The following is an 18,007-nucleotide window of genomic DNA, read 5'->3' as shown; positions in this document are numbered from 1 at the left end:
ACGTATTGATTTCGTAGCACATACACAAATAAGTGCATTACTTTTCGTAGGTATCGCTACTAACAGTGTATCACCGTTACACCCCTATATGTTACTCACTGGTCGCATAATACAGTAAGACCATAATCTTCTTTAAGAGATTCCTGTAATTCATAAAGCTGCTATGAGAGATGTATTTTCCGATGTGCACGTGTGATGGATTTCTGCCTGTGTATTTGCTGTGTGGTAACTGTGCATTTGATCCTGCAGGTATGTAACAGAGTTTGTACACCTAGGCAATGTTTCAGCTCTGCGCACGTTCAGAGTTTTGCGAGCTTTGAAAACTATCTCAGTAATACCAGGTAAGGCCGCCCGCGCCTGCCTCCAGCACTCCTGCCATTTGTCCTCTGTGCGTGACCGTTTGCCGTTCCCTCCTCTTCCCCCCTTCCCTATCCCACGACCCTCCTTTTGTCTTGTCACACCATGTGTGCCTGATTTGTGTGCGCGTGGATATATGTGCGTGTGTGTCCCACACCTTTCCCCGAAATGCCCTACTCCCCTTCCTCCTCCTCCTCCTCCTCCTTCCCCTCCTTCCCTTACAGATATGTCACAGAGTTTGTGGACCTGGGCAATGTCTCAGCACTGCGAACCTTCAGGGTTCTGCGAGCCTTGAAAACTATATCAGTCATCCCAGGTGAGAGAGCCATCAAGGCCCATAGGGTTAATGAAATGCTAACGGCTAACTGGCGTTTCGCTAACATCCAAGCACCCCCGCCACCCCCCCTTTCAGCTCATCTCACTGTAGCTAAGCCTGATGACGCCCGTCGCCGTCCCTCATGCTGCCTTCGTCCCAAGGCCAGTAAAAGCTGGAATCTGGCTCCAATCTGCGCAGATTGACACGATTCTGAGCTTTTAGATACATCCTTTAAGGCAGAATTCTTTTTGGTTGAAATCTATTCTTGCCTTGGGAGACTTCTAAGTAGATTTTGTGCACTATTTGTTTTTGTTTTTTTTCCTTTTTGCATGAGACATTGCAAAAGCCGATTTTCTGGTGGCAAGCACTTGTGTGTGTAGGGTTCCTCCTTACCTTGTTTTCCTGTGCATGTCTTGTTCAATGTTGTGTGTTTTTTGGAGAAATTGTGATATGGTGAGTGGTGGTTGGGTAATGGCATTCTAAACACTAACACTATTCACATCACAAACAACAAACTAACAAAAAGGTAAACCAACCAGGAGAACTTAATTCTTTGTATAAAGGAGATCATCCAATTCGACAACACACGTCACATATTCTAGCTGTGTCACGACTACATTTGGACCCACTTGAAACATGTTGGGCTCTACTTATGTGGCAGTGCAAAGCCTGGTGCAAGCGGTGCTAGCACATGTTGGTATTTTTCCGCACCTTGAAATGCATTTTGCTTTTTTGATATTTACACGCAGAGCACAGTGCACATGGCGCAAAGGTGGGAGAAGAGGTACAACATGATTGAGAGTGGTGTTTTGGTAAAAAAATAAATAAAAAAGGTCTTTAATGTTGAGAATAGACATCCAAAGACCAGGGCTGGTTTGGGGAAATAGGCCAACTTGCTTTATTGTTGAATGGAAGTTACGTGACAAAAAGTACGTAGTTAGGTTTAGGAAAAGATCGTGGTTTGGGTTAAAATGACTCCAGAAGTGGCGTAACTAAAGTATGGAAGTTACGTGACACAAACAACTCAGTTAGGTCTCGGAAAAGATCAACTTGGTTCAGTTTAGGCAACAAAACTACTCAGTTAGGTTTAGGAAAAGATGGGGTTTGGGTTCAAATGACACCGGATGCGTTCTTTTCGCAGGTATAGCTACGAACTGTGTATGAGAACAGCCCAGTCTGCATGCTAAATATGAAGCCAGAGCCAGCAGGTGATTAGCTTAGCTTAGCATAGAGACAGGAAGCAGATGGAAACAGCTAGCCTGGCCCTGTCCAAAGTAAAAAAAAAAAAAAAACTCACTAATTATCACACTGTAAAAAACCACAACATAAATGTATTAAAAGTTGTGGTTTCAAGAGGCGTTGTGCACTGGAGACCAGTAATGGGACTGGCTGAGAGGATAACGATTCATCACCACAATCACCCTCCAATATATTTACCACTTCACTCAACCCTCTTGTGCATGGCGCTGTGTCTATATGGATAAAAACAACATGTGGGTGTGGACACGTCCTCATCGACCTTGTGCACATTACTTAGCGCTGTGTGCTGGTCTTTGCGACTGCACTAAAGAGCTCAATTTAACTGTTTCAGTGGCATTCTAACACATTATTTATTAATGATCATTTTCCCAGAGCCCGATACCATAGCACTGTAATGGGCATGAGAAAGCTAACTTTATCTCGTGGTTTATCCATGATTAGCAGTGATCTGTGTCAGCCTGGTTCCTGTATGACAGTTCATACAGGAACCTCCACTGCAGATCCCCCTGGCTGCTTGCTACTGTGAGCTCTTATTAGCAGCTTCTTCTCTATACAAGCTTGTGGCTGTAATTAGCAGTCAGTAATCATCCCGCGATGTCCCGACCCGACCCTCCCGCCCCCATTTTGCCCTCTCTCCCGTTTAGGCCTGAAGACCATCGTGGGCGCACTGATCCAGTCGGTGAAAAAGCTGTCGGACGTCATGATCCTCACCGTGTTCTGCCTCAGCGTCTTCGCCCTCATCGGCCTGCAGCTCTTCATGGGCAACCTGAGGCAGAAGTGCGTGCGCACGCCAATCGGCAACAACGCCACCAACAGCAGCAACATCACCGCATACGCCGACGACAACGCCATGTTCTTCAACAACACCCTGCTGGAACTGAACCTCACGCAGAACGACACGGAGAGCTCATTCAACTGGACGGAGTACATCAACGACGATAGTAAGGCCGGCGTGAAAGTGCTGTTGCATGTCCGCCAGGCGGGGTCAACCGGGGTCAAGTTAGTTTCCACACCCTGACTGACCCAGAGGGCTCGGGTCAGATACTGGCTATTCCACCCCAGACTTCCCGAGTCTGGCTACTCCATATGTAGAGATCAGGGTGGTGGCGACGGCGGCTTGTGTTGGCCTGCTGCCGTGATAAGGAGTGACAACGATGGCTGGGAGCAGGGGGGCTTTCTAACAAGTGCCGGTGGGAGAATGCAGCAAATGTGGCGGATAATCGCCACAACAATATAACCCTCTACTCCCCCCCCCCCCTCCCTCACTACCCTTCATCATTCTCCCATAGCCCATCTGTGTGGCATGAAAGTGCTAGAGGAGGGTGAGTCACTGACCGCCAGCAGGATATCGAGGAGACGTGCACCAGCTACACGACAAGCTGCTGCCAAGAGCAAGAGAAGACAGAGCTGATTAAAAATGGCATAGACGTTATAAAGTCTGGCATCTTTATTGCATCAATGCCCCTAAAAATGGGATTTTTTTTGCGTCAGTTAGATGACGACAGAGTGGACGCGGCTGCTTATACACGCACGCAAAAAACACAACAAAAGGATGACTAATATGGTGGGGTGTTAAAACAGACACCTCCCTGTCTCCCAGTCAATGTACAATATTAAACCCCACAATCAAAGTGTAGAGAACCCCACAGGGTGCTTTCTGTTCCCACATCGATCTCTTCCGTTTCTGAAACATCCTGTGATGTGGCTCTGACTGACCCGTCCCTCTCTCTCTCTCTCTCTCTCTCTCTCTCTCCCCCCCTCCTCTAGGAAACTACTATTTCCTCCCTGGCCGTAGGGATGCTCTGCTCTGTGGGAACGGCAGCGGCGCCGGGTAAGGCTTGACATGTTTTATTTATATAGCCAATTAGACGCACCACGAAGCCGAGCACACGCAATTAGTGTCGACATCGCGCCGAGGCATTACGGGAATCTAAACTGCTGGTTAACTAGGTGCATTTCATTTAAAGTGTTGTTGCTAAAGGAAGCTTATTGGTTTAAGTTCATATTTAAGCCATTTATCAAAGTACTCCAAAAAGGAACACAGGAATTGTTGCAGATTTCTTACCTAAATGTGCAGAAGATAGCACATATAATATACACAGTGTACAGTCCTGGTCAGAGCAAAGACTTGCCTTAGACTCTTGAAGACTTTTTGGCCTATAGAAGCCTTTTGGATGAGAGGCAAAACGTCTGCAAGCATCTAGAGCATGGGTCAGCAACCTGCGGCTCCGGAGCCACATGCGGCTCTTTAGCCCCTCTCCAGTGGCTCCCTGTGGATTTATAAAAATGGAAATGGATAACTGTTTTTTTGTTTACATTTTCATTTTCATTTCTCATTGTTGTAGGTCTATGGTGCGACGGTACGACGGAGTATTAGGACCACATTGAGGGGGAAAAAAAATCTGAGATTTCCAGAGTAAAGTCATAATATTACAACAATAAAGTCATAGGTTTACGATAAAAGAAAGTCGGAATATTATGAGAATAAAGTCGTGATATTATAAAGTAGTAATTTTACGTTTTACTTTATTTTTTTCTCATAGTAATGACTTTATTCTCAAAATATTATGACGGTTTTCTGGTAAAGTTATGACTTTATTCTCGTAATATTAGAACGTTTTTTCTCGTAAAGTTATGACTTTATTCCAGTAATATTATGACTTTTTTCTCTGTTACCATCATCACAATGCTCAAATGTTTTGCGGCTCCAGACTTTTTGTTTTGCCTAAAATGGCTCTTTTGATGTTAAAGGCTGCTGATGCCTTTAGGGTTGTAAGAAAATATCCAAAATATCAAGTATCTTGATATAATGTTACGTGATACTGTACTGATTCTCAAAAACACTGTATTGATTTTTGCCTGAACCGCAAACGGCCGGCCCTACAAATGCAAAAATCGGTCACTGAGTGACTATGTGATGAAGTAACACGATTGGTCGGCTGAGTGTTGGAGTTTCCTCATTTGCCGTTGCTCTTTCAATATGACAAGGCGGGAACAGTCCTTTATTTAAATAAATAAATATGCAAATGAGCCTGTGCATCCGGCTCTGTATATAAACATTTAACAACAAATTCAAACTTCTAAATGATATTGTGAAACCTCAGAACGCTCTATCGCATGTTGCATGACACCTCTAATGCAGAGTGTTGCTCATAACCCCTGTCTGTGTTGACAGGCTCTGTCCGGAGGGCTTCACATGCATCAAAGCCGGTCGTAACCCGGACTACGACTACACCAGCTTCGACTCCTTCAGCTGGGCGTTCCTCTCCCTGTTCCGATTAATGACCCAGGACTATTGGGAAAACCTCTACCAGCAGGTCGGTGCAACTCATCTCTGATCATTATGGAGTACAGCATTTGCTTGTCCCTTGGTTATATGTACTGTAATTAGGGCTGCAACTAATGATTATTTTCATTAGCGAATAATCTAGCAAATACCAAATGCCGAACTCGAGGCTTCAAAACTGTAGTCCACAAACCAATGGGTGACGTCACGGTGATTACATCCACTTCTTATGTATATACAGTCTATGGTTTATGGACTACCGTTAATATTATATTATTAATATTATATTCCATTTCTACTAATAGATCTCCCCAAATGTTACACACTGCTCCTTTAATATAATATAAAACAGGAAATCTCCATAATTTTAGTGGATGAAAACATCATTTTCTGTCATTTTTGCATGAAAAATTATGATGAATTAAAATAGCTTTTGTCATAATTTCATAAGACAATCAGTAAATATCTGAACAATCAAACCCAGATGAGTTTTTTCAAAATGGTGTGTCATTCTGCAATTATTGACTAGGCCTGTTATGTAAGGCTATTTGTGTATTGTTTTGTACTGCAGCAGCACAATGCAGCAACTTGACATTTGCAAAGTCACCAAACAAACAGTGTCGTGACCACAGCCAAACACTATACACAGTACATTGTGTTACTTCAAAGAAAAACGACAAAAAATCCATTTATGGCATCCTTCTTTTCCTCTCATAACGAGAGGAAACACTTTATAATAACCATCATTTATAAATGGTAAAAAACAACAAAAAAAAATAGATAAATAAATGAATAAATAAAATACATCGGGACAGGGCATTTTGAACAAAATTAAATTTTCCAATCATAAATGCTTGTCATTTTAAAGAGATACCACATTTTTTATTAAGTTCTGTTTGTCTTTGGTCCGTCAGACTTTGCGCGCGGCGGGGAAACCCTACATGATCTTCTTCGTGCTGGTGATCTTCCTGGGCTCCTTCTACCTGGTCAACCTGATCCTGGCCGTGGTGGCTATGGCGTACGACGAGCAGAACCAGGCGACCATCGAGGAGGCCCAGCAGAAGGAGGAGGAGTTCCAGGCCATGCTGGAGCAGCTGAAGAGGCAGCAGGAGGAGGCACAGGTAGGACATTTCTTTCTTTCTCTTCAAAATTGAGCATTAGAGTGATTATCTCAATCATTTCAGTTGATTTCCATTGACAAGTCCATTAACAAAAAATATGTTTTAAACTGCTAAAGCAACGAGGACATTTTAGGAACTTAAAATGTAAAATAGTCCAAGTGTATATATAGACAAGTGGCTGGGAAAATCTTTTTGTATCTAACTCTAGCTCTGTTGATTCTCGGGCTTTAAGTCTTGTGCCAGCTGCCAAAAGCAGCGTTGCCCCCGGCGACCAAGGGATGCACTGTCCTGGATGACTGACAGTCCTCTGCTGCTCCCTCAGGGGTCAGGAGTCCTTGGTCGACCTACAGAAAGAACAATTAGCAGCTGGACATTGAGTGCAAGTGAAACGCTGGATAATGGGAATGGAAATAAGCAGTTATTTTAGAGGCTTGTGACGACAAAGCCAAACAGTCTATTTCTGTCCTGATACATGTGTAACTGTGGAAGACAGAGCCGGCCAATATCAAAAATAAATAAATAAATGACTCAGTAAATAAATAAATACGTCATTAAATGTAGCAACAATAATATTAAAAATAAATGTAGCCATTAATTAATTGATAAAATGTGACATAAATTGATATTTCTGTTTTAATTTGCTTCTTTTTTTATTTATCTTTGTATTAATTCCCTTATTTATTAACTCTTCTGTTTAATCTTCCCTTTTAATTATTCATTAGTTTTATTAATTTTGAAATGTATTCATTTATTTTTGAATTTATTTTGTATCTATTTATTTATATTTATATTTATTTTTTACCTATTTATTTATTTTTGCTTTTATTTTTTATGTTGCATTTATTTGTATTTGTTATTTATTTTGGCATTTATTTTTTAATTAGTTTATTTCTTTATTTTTTTACAGCAACAACAGCTGTCAGTGTGTCAGTGTGTTGACTTGACTATGATTTGCCCCAAACTACATGTGATTATCATAAAGTGGGCATGTCTGTAAAGGGGAGACTCGTGGGTACCCATAGAACCCATTTTTATTCACATATCTTGAGGTCAGAGGTCAAGGGACCGTTTTGACAGTTTTGACACAACATTTTTTACTCATCAAAATTTAGCGCACGCTTGGAGCGTTATTTAACCTCCTTTGCAACAAGCTCCCCTCTGGCTTTAAAACTGAGTTGCAGCTTCTGCCAAGGTCGGGAACTAGTGATCTACAATGTGTGTGTATAATAGTGTAAGATCATTCAAACGCTATATTTCCCCCATTACTCTGCGTTTCATGTCGTACGACATCCTTTCCAGCTCATCCTCGTTAGCGGAAGGTCAGACACATCGTCTCGCTTTATGTTTCCTCTCAGAGATCCTTCCCCACCTCTGCTCGACCCTTCAAAGGCTATTCTGCCAGGCTTCTTCCTTCTTATCAGGATTGTGCACGTTCACATTGTTGATGTTGGTCGCCACGACTGACTCTTAAATCATCGTGCAAAAGGAGGAATTTCTCTTATTTAGGACAAAGATTAAAGATGGAAAAAGAGGAAGTATAGAAATCTAAATTGAGTTACATACTGTCTTTTTTGATTGCTTAATTATTTGATGTGTGTCTGGTATTTTTAGCTTAATATGAACCAGTGTGTGTGTTCATCCACGTGGTAGTAAATCATATTTCTTAAGGAAAGATGCAAGAAATTCTGTTTCCTCTGGTGTTGCAGTGATTTGGCTTCTAAGAGTGGAATTTCCTCCTTGTTTATAAAACACAAAGGCTGTTATCTAACCCAGCATCCACACAATTCTCTTACTCAATGAGTATTATAAATGCAGGAATTCAGAAATGTTTTGGTTTACGTTAAAAACATCCAGGCGTCCATTTTTAGAAAGGTGTCTGAGGCTTATTTGGCTCTCTGTGCTGCTGCTCTCAGCTGCCAGGCTCTCTCTCTCTCTCTCTCTCTCCTCCGCGAGAGCCTCTGAGACAGGCACCGGGTCGCCATGACAACTGTGCTTGTGCTCCCATTGGCTGGCAGGTTGCCGCGGCAGCAGCCACGGAGAGCGGGGAGTACAGCGGGAGAGGGGGCCCCACCTCCGAGTCGTCCTCGGGGACGTCTAAGCTCAGCTCGAAGAGCGCCAAGGAGCGACGCAACAGGCGGAAGAAGAGGAAGCAGAGGGAGGAGGAGGAGGGGAGGGGGGGCCACGACAAGTTCCACAAGTCGGAGTCGGAGGACAGCATCAAGAGGACGAGCTTCCGCTTCTCCATAGACGCCAACAGGCTCTCTTATGAGAAGAGATGCTCCTCACCCAACCAGGTAAATACTTCCCTGACAAATCAGGTTGGTCAGTGAGTGTTTCCTGATGAATAACGTTTCACACATGTCACTTCATGCCAGGGTTACACTTAAAGGGCGGGTCCATCATTTTTCAAAATGTGAAACTATTCCCTTTTAAAAAAGCAGCGATTCAAATAAAAATCAAGCTACATTCACCATTACATTTGTGGACTATTCGTCATTATTTTCCTGTTTCTGTCTCACACCTTCCTGCCCTGACTACATTTCACAGGACCAACCAGCACCAAATGTGTCATTGTGGTGTCTCTCTAAGTATGCCAGGGCTCTTCACCCTCTAACTCCATTTTCTCGTTTACTCTCTCTCTCTCTCAGTCCCTCCTCAGTATCCGCGGATCCCTCTTCTCACCTCGGAGGAACAGCCGCGCCAGCCTGTTCAGCTTCCGCGGCCGGGCGCGCGACATGGGCTCCGAGAACGACTTTGCCGACGACGAGCACAGCACCTTCGAGGAGAGCGACAGCCGCCGGGGCTCCCTGTTCCTGCCGCGCCGCCTCGAGCGCCGCTGCAGCGCCGTCAGCCAGACCAGCCTCGGGGCGCCGCGGGTCATGCTGCCCGCCAACGGCAAGATGCACTGCGCCGTGGACTGCAACGGCGTGGTGTCTCTGGTCGGTGGAACTTCTGTAACAACCTCCCCTGTAGGTCTCCTGCTGCCTGAGGTGACGTTTGTTTCATGCTTTATTTTCCCGTTGACCTGCTTTAAGTTTATGCCACCTTTTATTCCCATCCGTTTGTTCTCATGTTGTTGATAAATGAATGATATATGAGCACATACTTGTGTGTTCAATCAAGCTCAACACCGATAACCTGTTTGATCTCCCCTTCTGCTAAATATTGCCCGAATTAATGTGTTTTTGATGCATTTTTTTTTTCCAGGGGACAACTACAGATACTGAGCTCAAGAGACGGCGGTCAGGTTTTCACCAGCCATCCATGGATTATTTAGATGAACCAGTGGCCAGGCAGAGAGCCATGAGTGTGGCCAGTATCCTCACCAACACCATGGAAGGTCAGAATGGGGCCTTAGTCTTTATTGTCTTATTTCCTTCCTGTCTTGAATTTCCTGCCCTGACCTCATGGTCTTATTTATTGAGAGCAAAAAGATAGAAGTAATCATTTCCAAAAGTCACAACATGTTTTTATCTAACAAAATATTGTGCTTCCATCATATTTGTTGGCGTTTAGCCTTTCAAAAACAGTCAAAATATGACGACAGACATTCAAAGCTTTATTCTTTAAACCTCAATAGAAGATTTGATTATAAAATAAAAAAATCTAAACCTAGTGGTTTGGTCCAGGCCACGTTGTTTGTTTCCCATTTACAGAGCCAGGGCTGTGTACGAACACTGGCTTTTTCTTTCAACGTGCACACATAGAACGGACAGCCAGCAGTCCGAAGTCAAAAGGTCAAAATGTATTGAGAGAAAAAAGATAGATGTAATCATCTCCAAAATTCTCAAAATGTTTTTATCTAACGACATATTTTGCTTCAATCCTTATTTGTTGGTGTTTAGCCTTTCAGAAACTACAGAATGGACAGCTGGTAGACCGTGAGGAGATATTTTCTGAATTTGACAAAAAGTGTAATGGATTAGACATTTAAAATTTTGTAGCCTATAATATAAGTTTATATTTAAGTTGTCTTGGCAACATATAGGTCACACAATATTAGCCTATTTAATATGCTATTAATTAATACATTTATTCATTTCTCCTTTTCCAGAGCTTGAAGAGTCGAGACAGAAATGCCCCCCCTGCTGGTACAGATTCGCCAACAACGCTCTGATCTGGGACTGTTGCCCCCAGTGGCTGAAAATCAAGGACATCGTCTTGCAGGTGGTCATGGACCCATTCGTGGATCTGGCCATCACCATTTGCATCGTCCTCAACACCCTCTTCATGGCCATGGAGCATTACCCCATGACTAAAGAATTCGATAACGTACTCTCAGTTGGAAACCTGGCAAGTATTGTGTGATATGCTTAGAAAGTCTTGAGTGTCTTGAATGTCTATTAATTCTGTTTAAACCTGGTATTTCTTGCAGATAAAGATTAGACTACGCTAATATTTTTTGTATTATACTATTTGTAGTATTCGATTAGATTGTTGGCGTTTAGCCTTTCAAAAACAAGCTCTTTAGTGGAAAAACCAGAAAAACATAAATGTAAAATATCTCTCATGATGTAAAATGTGTCCTCTTTGTTATTAGGTGTTCACAGGCATCTTCACCGCAGAGATGTGCTTCAAGATCATCGCCCTGGATCCCTACTACTACTTCCAGGAGGGCTGGAACATCTTCGATGGCATCATCGTCAGCCTGAGTCTGATGGAGCTCGGTTTAGCCAACGTAGAAGGCCTGTCTGTGCTCAGGTCCTTCAGATTGGTAAGTCCACTGGTGGAGTGATATCTCGTTACACGATTTATCTGCTCCTTAGATGAGAAAAGTTAAGATGCACCTGTACTTCTAGGGTCAGGACACGATGCCTCTCTCAATAACACTTATGCTATTAATGAGCTAATGATGTAATGAGAGCTTTTGTGCGGCACATGAAAGATCCCACTGAGAGTTGTCGTGGCCTTTGGGGCTCAGTGTGTTTTTTTCTGTTCACCTGATTAGCGTTCTAGGACTGTTGCTGTGCTGCTAGACTCTTTGAGGACACAGTTAGTGATCTACTCAAATAGACTAGTATTTGGAAAGCTGATTTAGTTCTGCTTTTAAAACAATAGTTTTTCTTCATTGTTAGATAAGATTGACAACACTCTTTACATATACACGAACAAACTAACCGATCGATGCAGTGGTAGACCAGCAATTCATGTGTTCTGCGGGGTAAAATTACTGTTTTTGTGAATGGAGTCTGGTGGCTTTGTATACAGCGATATAATGGCTTCAGTTCTCCGTCAGGTAAGGGCTGTCTGGCGGCGGGATAAAGCTGTAAAAATATTCAAAATAACTGAAAAACTGAAGCCGTTATATAGCTCTCTTCAAAGCCACCAGACTCCATTCACAAAAACAGTAATTTTACCTCGCAGAACACGGGATTATACATACAACCCCAATTCAAAAGATCTGAACTAACCCTTTCCAAACTTGGCCCATTTGAAAAAACGGAACACCCTTTAATCACATCCAGAAAAATCACACAGTCCTTTTCATTTTCTTTTGAAACAGCTGAGGGTCTTCAAACTGGCCAAGTCATGGCCCACTTTGAACATGCTGATCAAGATCATCGGGAACTCCGTGGGGGCTCTGGGCAACTTGACTCTGGTGCTGGCCATCATCGTCTTCATCTTCGCTGTTGTGGGCATGCAGCTGTTCGGCAAGAGCTACAAGGAGTGCGTGTGCAAGATTTCCGATGACTGTCAGCTGCCCCGCTGGCACATGCACGATTTCTTCCACTCCTTCCTCATCGTGTTCCGGGTGCTGTGCGGCGAGTGGATCGAGACCATGTGGGACTGCATGGAGGTGGCTGGACAGTCCATGTGCCTGATAGTCTTCATGATGGTCATGGTCATTGGAAACCTGGTGGTATGGGTTTTTTCCTGCTTTACAAACAAAAGATTCCATTGGTCAAACATATATTTCTGCTAGCATTTAAAAGAACCCTAAAAATCAGTTTTTATAAATTTCCAAAAATTTGTGCTTGGTGTGAAACAGCTTTTACAAGTAATGAGGTCAAGTGGAATTCACTGTCCCCTGCCTAATGTCCACTTCTTCCCAGGTTTTAAACCTGTTCCTGGCTCTCCTCTTGAGCTCCTTCAGCGCCGACAACCTGGCAGCAACCGACGAAGACAGCGAGATGAACAACCTGCAGATCGCTGTGGGCCGGATCCAGCGGGGCTTCGCGTTCATCAAGTCCACCTTGCGGCAGTTCCTCCGGAGCATCTGCTTCGGCGGGGGCGGTAAGGGCTCCGGCCTGGCCGAGGAGAGCAAACCCCTGGATGAACTGCACAGCAACGGCAAGGGCAACTGCATCTCCAACCACACGTCGGTGGAGATCACCAAAGACCCCACTGTGGTGTACATGACCGAGGGCAACGGACGGCCAGGAGGAGGGCTGGTGGTCGGGGTCGGGGTTGGGGTTGGTGTTGTGGTTGGTGGGGACACTACAGAGAAGTACCCGATGGAGGAATGCGACTACATGTCATTCATTCATAACCCCACCCTGACAGTCACGGTGCCCATCGCCGTGGGCGAGTCGGACTTCGAGAACCTAAACACAGAAGATTTCAGCAGCGACTCGTCGGACGTGGAGGGCAGCAAAGAGGTAAGACGAAAGATTGTCAGTTTGTAGGAAAGTCACACAGCTTTCGTATTTGATTAGCTCCTTTTTTTTATATGTGTAATAAGCGTCTTGAGATAACTTCTGTTGTGATTTGACGCTATACAAAAATAAATTGATTTGATTTGATAATAGTTAACTCCCCGCGCAAACCAGATGATGTATAAATGTCAAGATTTGCATAGAAATGGCCTTTTCAGAGACATTTTCCAACAGTCAAGCGGTTTGAAAATAACATACCTGCTGACTCATTTGTACATGCATGACTCATGCTGTGCTACTGAGGGACTCAAGAGTTTTCACTCAGTTCTGAAGCCCTTTGCAGCAGAAGTAAGAGCCATGTACCACAGTTTTACGTGGTTGACTTGACAGCAAATGCAGATTGGAAGTAATAACTTGCACAGACTTTTTTGTAATTCATTGTAGGGCTGGGACGATAACCTAATTCGATACTTGGGTACCAATTCAATATGTATTGCGATTTTTAAGTATTGCGATTCGGTAGAACCATTTATTGTGATTTTTGTTTCCTTTTTTAGGCCGTTTGAAATCATTTAAAAATAAATGTCAGTATATGGGTGCTCTACAGTTGTAGCGTTGGGCCGATTTGAACACGGAGATGAGCGTGACGGCTGGCTTGACCGCACGTTACCGCAATACGATAACGTTTCCTGTCTATGACAGAGTTAGCATGCAGCTTTAGCTGTGATGTAATGATGCAATGTGTGAAACCCAAAGTGTTTTCATACTTTACTGTATGTGTAGTGTTTACCACTTTGGATTTAAAATGGGAGGGTGCAGGTCGTATCCACGCGGACCCTCCGCCGTTTTGTACTTTCTCGTTTCGGCTCGCTGCGGTTTGTTTTGGTTGACGGATACGGAACGGATATGACGTCAACAACAAAAAATAAAAGCGGGTTAACTTCCTAATAACTTCCTTTTACCTCCTTTTACCATTGCCTATTCTAACAGAGCAAATCTCAGGTTTGCTGTCAAGCGTTGCCAGGCTGACAGAGCATTGGGACTGCGCTCCCCCGGTGATGTCAACCTGCCACTTTGGGTGTGGTGCCAATTCCCTGTGATTCAAAACAGCCCAGGAGACTATTTCTAGCCACGGCACCACATGTTCCTTATATGTACGAGGCAGCGTTCCCACTAGTCACCGCTGATACTAACAACCTGTGGCCAGGGGTTGCTGATTTGTGATAATAAAGCACCAGTTAAAAGTTATTTCTTACCTACTATGTTTGATAAAATCAGAGATATTAATGTATGCATTTTGAGTTACACAATGAATATTTGGCGCGTCTTTGTGAGTATTAAACCAGCGTGCCACCCTTTTGCTTTGCATCTATTAGGGAAACTGTTGTTCTGTGTGGCTAACATGTTCTCCCACTGTGCCTTGTGGCTGACCAGTGAGAGCAGACTTGAGGTTGTATGCTGGCTTTTGGTGTGTTTGACTTACTTTGTTTAACCCCCCGTTTGTTATTGCAGCTGTGTCACAGACGCTCTCAAGGTTTTCAGTGAGAGGAGAATTGTAAGACCACTTTATTGTACCATAGCACAAACCATGAGGACTGCCTATGCCATTTACAGACAAACAACATATTTTTCTCATACCTTCAATGGATTGCCCATTTTCGTTCTTTGCCTGGTCTGCCCTCCGTCCCCCCCTACCCCACCCTCTTTGCTTTAAACCCTCCCCCCCGCCCCATACAGCAGCACACTCAATGCTGTAATATTTTTCTTTACCCACCCTTCCACCCCCGTTCATAATTTACCTCCCAAGCATCAGGCTGTATTGCAGTTACAAACCATTAGGAATGAGCAACACCACCTTCTTTTCCATCGATAGACAAACTCATCTAACATGATCTTTGCTTTTGACTTCATTGCTTGGTTTTGACTTGGTTTTGGGACTTGATTGGCATCCAACACTCCGAGCTTGAGAATGAAGGAAGAGAGGAGGACGAGAATGAGGGGGGGGGAGAGAGATGGAATGAATTTTGCTGTAGTTTGACAAAATTCATTTGTCTGGTTCATAGCACATGCATACACACATGAAATACTCGTACGTACTTGTTTTCTGTGATACTCAAATAATAGTGGAAAGATGAAAGATTCTTTACCGAATTCTTTCCTAGGAGATCATTTTGAAACACAAATGAATCAACGCTGATTTTTGCAGGGTGGCAAAACCGATAACACATGGCAGTTTATATTGAAAAACTGTATAAACAATATAAAATTGAGGAAACTCCAACCCAAATTACATTGAATCCTACCAGAGATGGTACATGTACACAATTATAAGTTGTAGGCCTGTACCCAATAGCTTAAAGCTTCATTTATAATGTTGAAATTCAAATTCTAAATCAACATTCGAATGCTGTGCAGCTTCTTTTATTTTGCATGTCTATTCATTCTGTTTAAACCTGGTATTTCTGCACAGTTGCAGATAAAGATTAGGCTACACTTATATTTTTAATATTATATTATTTGTAGAATTAGATTGCAGTGGTAGCTGCGTAGATTTCTGACTCTTGTGATCCAAACATTTCCAACAACTCGAGAGCGTTAAGTCCAAAAGTCAAAATGTATTGGAAAAAAGATAGATGTGATGATTTCCAAATGTCACAACATGTTTTTATCTAATTAAATATTCTGCTTCAATCCCTATTTGTTGGCATTTAGCCTTTCAAAAACAACATTTTCACTGCGGTCAAAAAACGGTTTGCTCTCCCGCTTGCCGCACACAAAGCGAGGCACTCGGTTATGAGTTATAGTCATTAAAGAAAGTTCATTTAATAAAAAAAAAAAAACTAAATCATTTAATCAGATGAATCACTTTGTTAGAGGATGTTTTTTGAGGATGATAACGTCATAAAATATGACAACAGACATTCGAAGCTTCATTCGAAAATCTTAATAGAAGCTTAGAATGTAAAAAAATTACATTCGGTACAGCCCTAATTAGTCGGTCTTGTTCTACGTGCTTCTACGCCTGTGTTATCCACTTTTGTTCCACTGCAACTATCTCGTCACCAAACTTGTACAAATACAGTAAAACTTGCCAACAAAATCTGCCAAATAAAAGCATGTTAGGTTATGAGTAAATGCCTCATATAATCCACGCCCAGAAGAGCTAAAATGGGTCTCTTGCTGAAGGAGAGAAAGAGAAACCGGAGGGACACACCCCTCCAGAAAACGATGCACTTGTGAGCAGCATGCTTCCATCATTCCCATGCCGTATTAGCTGGGTCCCACGGCAATCAGAGCTGCTGCACTGTCTAGGATGACATGTTCCTGTACTCCACACGCCAGACAGATTAGACATGAGGCCACGTAACACCATGTTTGCCCAAAGAAAAACAGACAGGAAGCCTCACAACACCAAAAGTCTCACTATATGCAGATGATGTTGTAATGTACATTAACGCAAAAAACAAAGATCACTGCATTTTAGGGTTTCTGAGGAGCGTTGCCAGGGTTCAAAATCCAGAGTTAGCAAGGAGTAAAATGAACTTGACAACAGCAGCAACACTTGTCCTTACATGTGTTGCATATTGTTGAGAAGAAGGATGAATATCGTTGACTACCACATTTAGTCCTGTATGTTTTCTGGGTATGCATGGGTGCTAATTCAACATGTTTTATAAATGGGAACAACAACAAAAAAAGCGCCCGACCACATGCTGTCTTATAAACAGTGCACAGTACTGGTTTTTGCTGGTAAGCTAATGTGGTTATCCGTCTACTTCAACACAAACAGAAGAAGCTTGTACACTGCTTTCAAGGAATGGAAATAACGTGTTTTCATGTCACTCAGGAAAATGTACAACAGTCCCTCTGTGGGTGGATTCTAGCTTTGAGGGTGGGGGAATTATTATTATTATTATTATTATTATACATAGAGGCAATTTTGGAAATGGGATAAATTATAAGACAAACTGATTTGGGGTCATTTTTCAGTGGACATGAAAATACTTCAGCACACGTTCTGCTTGGTACTATTTCAGGCTTGGATTGATATGCACTGGAATACTGCATGCACTCTTCCTCGAACTGAGGTCACATCAAACGTACCCACAGAGCATTTCCGTAATGCCAACCTCCCCAGTGCCATGTGTTGCCACATAATCTGATTTAAGCCATCAGATAATACTAATATCAAAGCCTGTAGGTACATTTGATCGATGCTGCATGTGATGATGATAATACAATGACTTTAAAGAGCCCAACTCTGTGAGCTATTACAGTGCCTAGTCTCCACACTAAGGTGTATATAGTTGTGGCACTGAAGTACATGTGAATGGAGAATCACAATGATAACCAGCTCAGAAGGTTGGCTCCTATAACCGCTGAACCTTGATGGCACTGCATTGTAACTTTGTAGTCTTCTTCCTCATCCATGCAGAAGATCGATGTAGAGCCCCAGCGTCTGAGCTCATCAGAGGGGAGCACAGTCGATATGCGCCCCCCAGGAGACGGGGTGGATTCAGTGGAGATGGAGCCGGAGGAGTCCATGGAACCAGAGGCCTGCTTCACAGAGGGTGAGAGGGATGTGAGGGTGATAGGCAGGGAGGATGATGGGTAGTAGGAAAGTATGATGAGATGGTGCATATACACAATTATTGTGAATCAGCCGTAGGGCTGTACAAATAATTTGAAATGTCATTCATAACGTTGACGTTCAAATTTGAAATCAACATTCGAATGCTGCTGTTTTTCTGCATGTTTTTTCATTATGTTTAAACCCGTTATATCTTAGGGATGCACCGATACCGGATCGGATATTGGGCTGAAACATTTAAAAGGTTTACACCTGATCCAAATATTTCCAATAACTTCAGAGCATTGTAAAGTCAAAATTTTATTGAAAAAAAGATAGATTTCCAAAATTCACTACGTTTTTATCTCACAAAATATTCTGATTCAAGCCATATTTGTTGGCGTTTAGCCATTAATGAAAGTTGATTTGATTAAAAAAAAAAAAAAAAGCACATTTGATCGATGCTGCATGTGATGGCACTGGAGTACATGTGAATGGAGA

At 42.9% G+C, this 18,007-nt stretch overlaps 1 protein-coding gene across 12 annotated transcripts in view; it reads left to right on the top strand.

Moving 5' to 3' along the window:
- The window catches only part of LOC141762914 (sodium channel protein type 2 subunit alpha-like), a 40,587-nt gene that overhangs the window by 10,755 nt on the left and 11,825 nt on the right, over positions 1 to 18,007 (top strand). For 5 of the 12 annotated variants that reach the window (XM_074627075.1, XM_074627068.1, XM_074627071.1 and 2 more), the window contains exons 6-18: positions 582 to 673; positions 2,578 to 2,874; positions 3,701 to 3,764; positions 5,109 to 5,250; positions 6,134 to 6,340; positions 8,356 to 8,634; positions 8,989 to 9,330; positions 9,548 to 9,680; positions 10,395 to 10,633; positions 10,881 to 11,054; positions 11,844 to 12,200; positions 12,394 to 12,939; positions 17,351 to 17,507. In XM_074627075.1, coding sequence (XP_074483176.1) covers positions 582 to 673; positions 2,578 to 2,874; positions 3,701 to 3,764; positions 5,109 to 5,250; positions 6,134 to 6,340; positions 8,356 to 8,634; positions 8,989 to 9,330; positions 9,548 to 9,680; positions 10,395 to 10,633; positions 10,881 to 11,054; positions 11,844 to 12,200; positions 12,394 to 12,939; positions 17,351 to 17,507 — 3,029 coding nt within the window. Of the gene's footprint in view, positions 1 to 249; positions 342 to 581; positions 674 to 2,577; positions 2,875 to 3,700; positions 3,765 to 5,108; positions 5,251 to 6,133; positions 6,341 to 8,355; positions 8,635 to 8,988; positions 9,331 to 9,547; positions 9,681 to 10,394; positions 10,634 to 10,880; positions 11,055 to 11,843; positions 12,201 to 12,393; positions 12,940 to 17,350; positions 17,508 to 18,007 lie in introns of all 12 variants that reach the window. The other 7 variants (XM_074627076.1, XM_074627073.1, XM_074627079.1 and 4 more) reach the window with 6 other exon arrangements.

The sequence above is a fragment of the Sebastes fasciatus genome, chromosome 24 (genome assembly GCF_043250625.1).
Source record: "Sebastes fasciatus isolate fSebFas1 chromosome 24, fSebFas1.pri, whole genome shotgun sequence".
NCBI classification, from domain to species: Eukaryota; Metazoa; Chordata; class Actinopteri; order Perciformes; family Sebastidae; genus Sebastes; species Sebastes fasciatus.
Note: the sequence above shows the minus strand (reverse complement) of the source record. Positions and strands in the feature narration are given on the sequence as shown.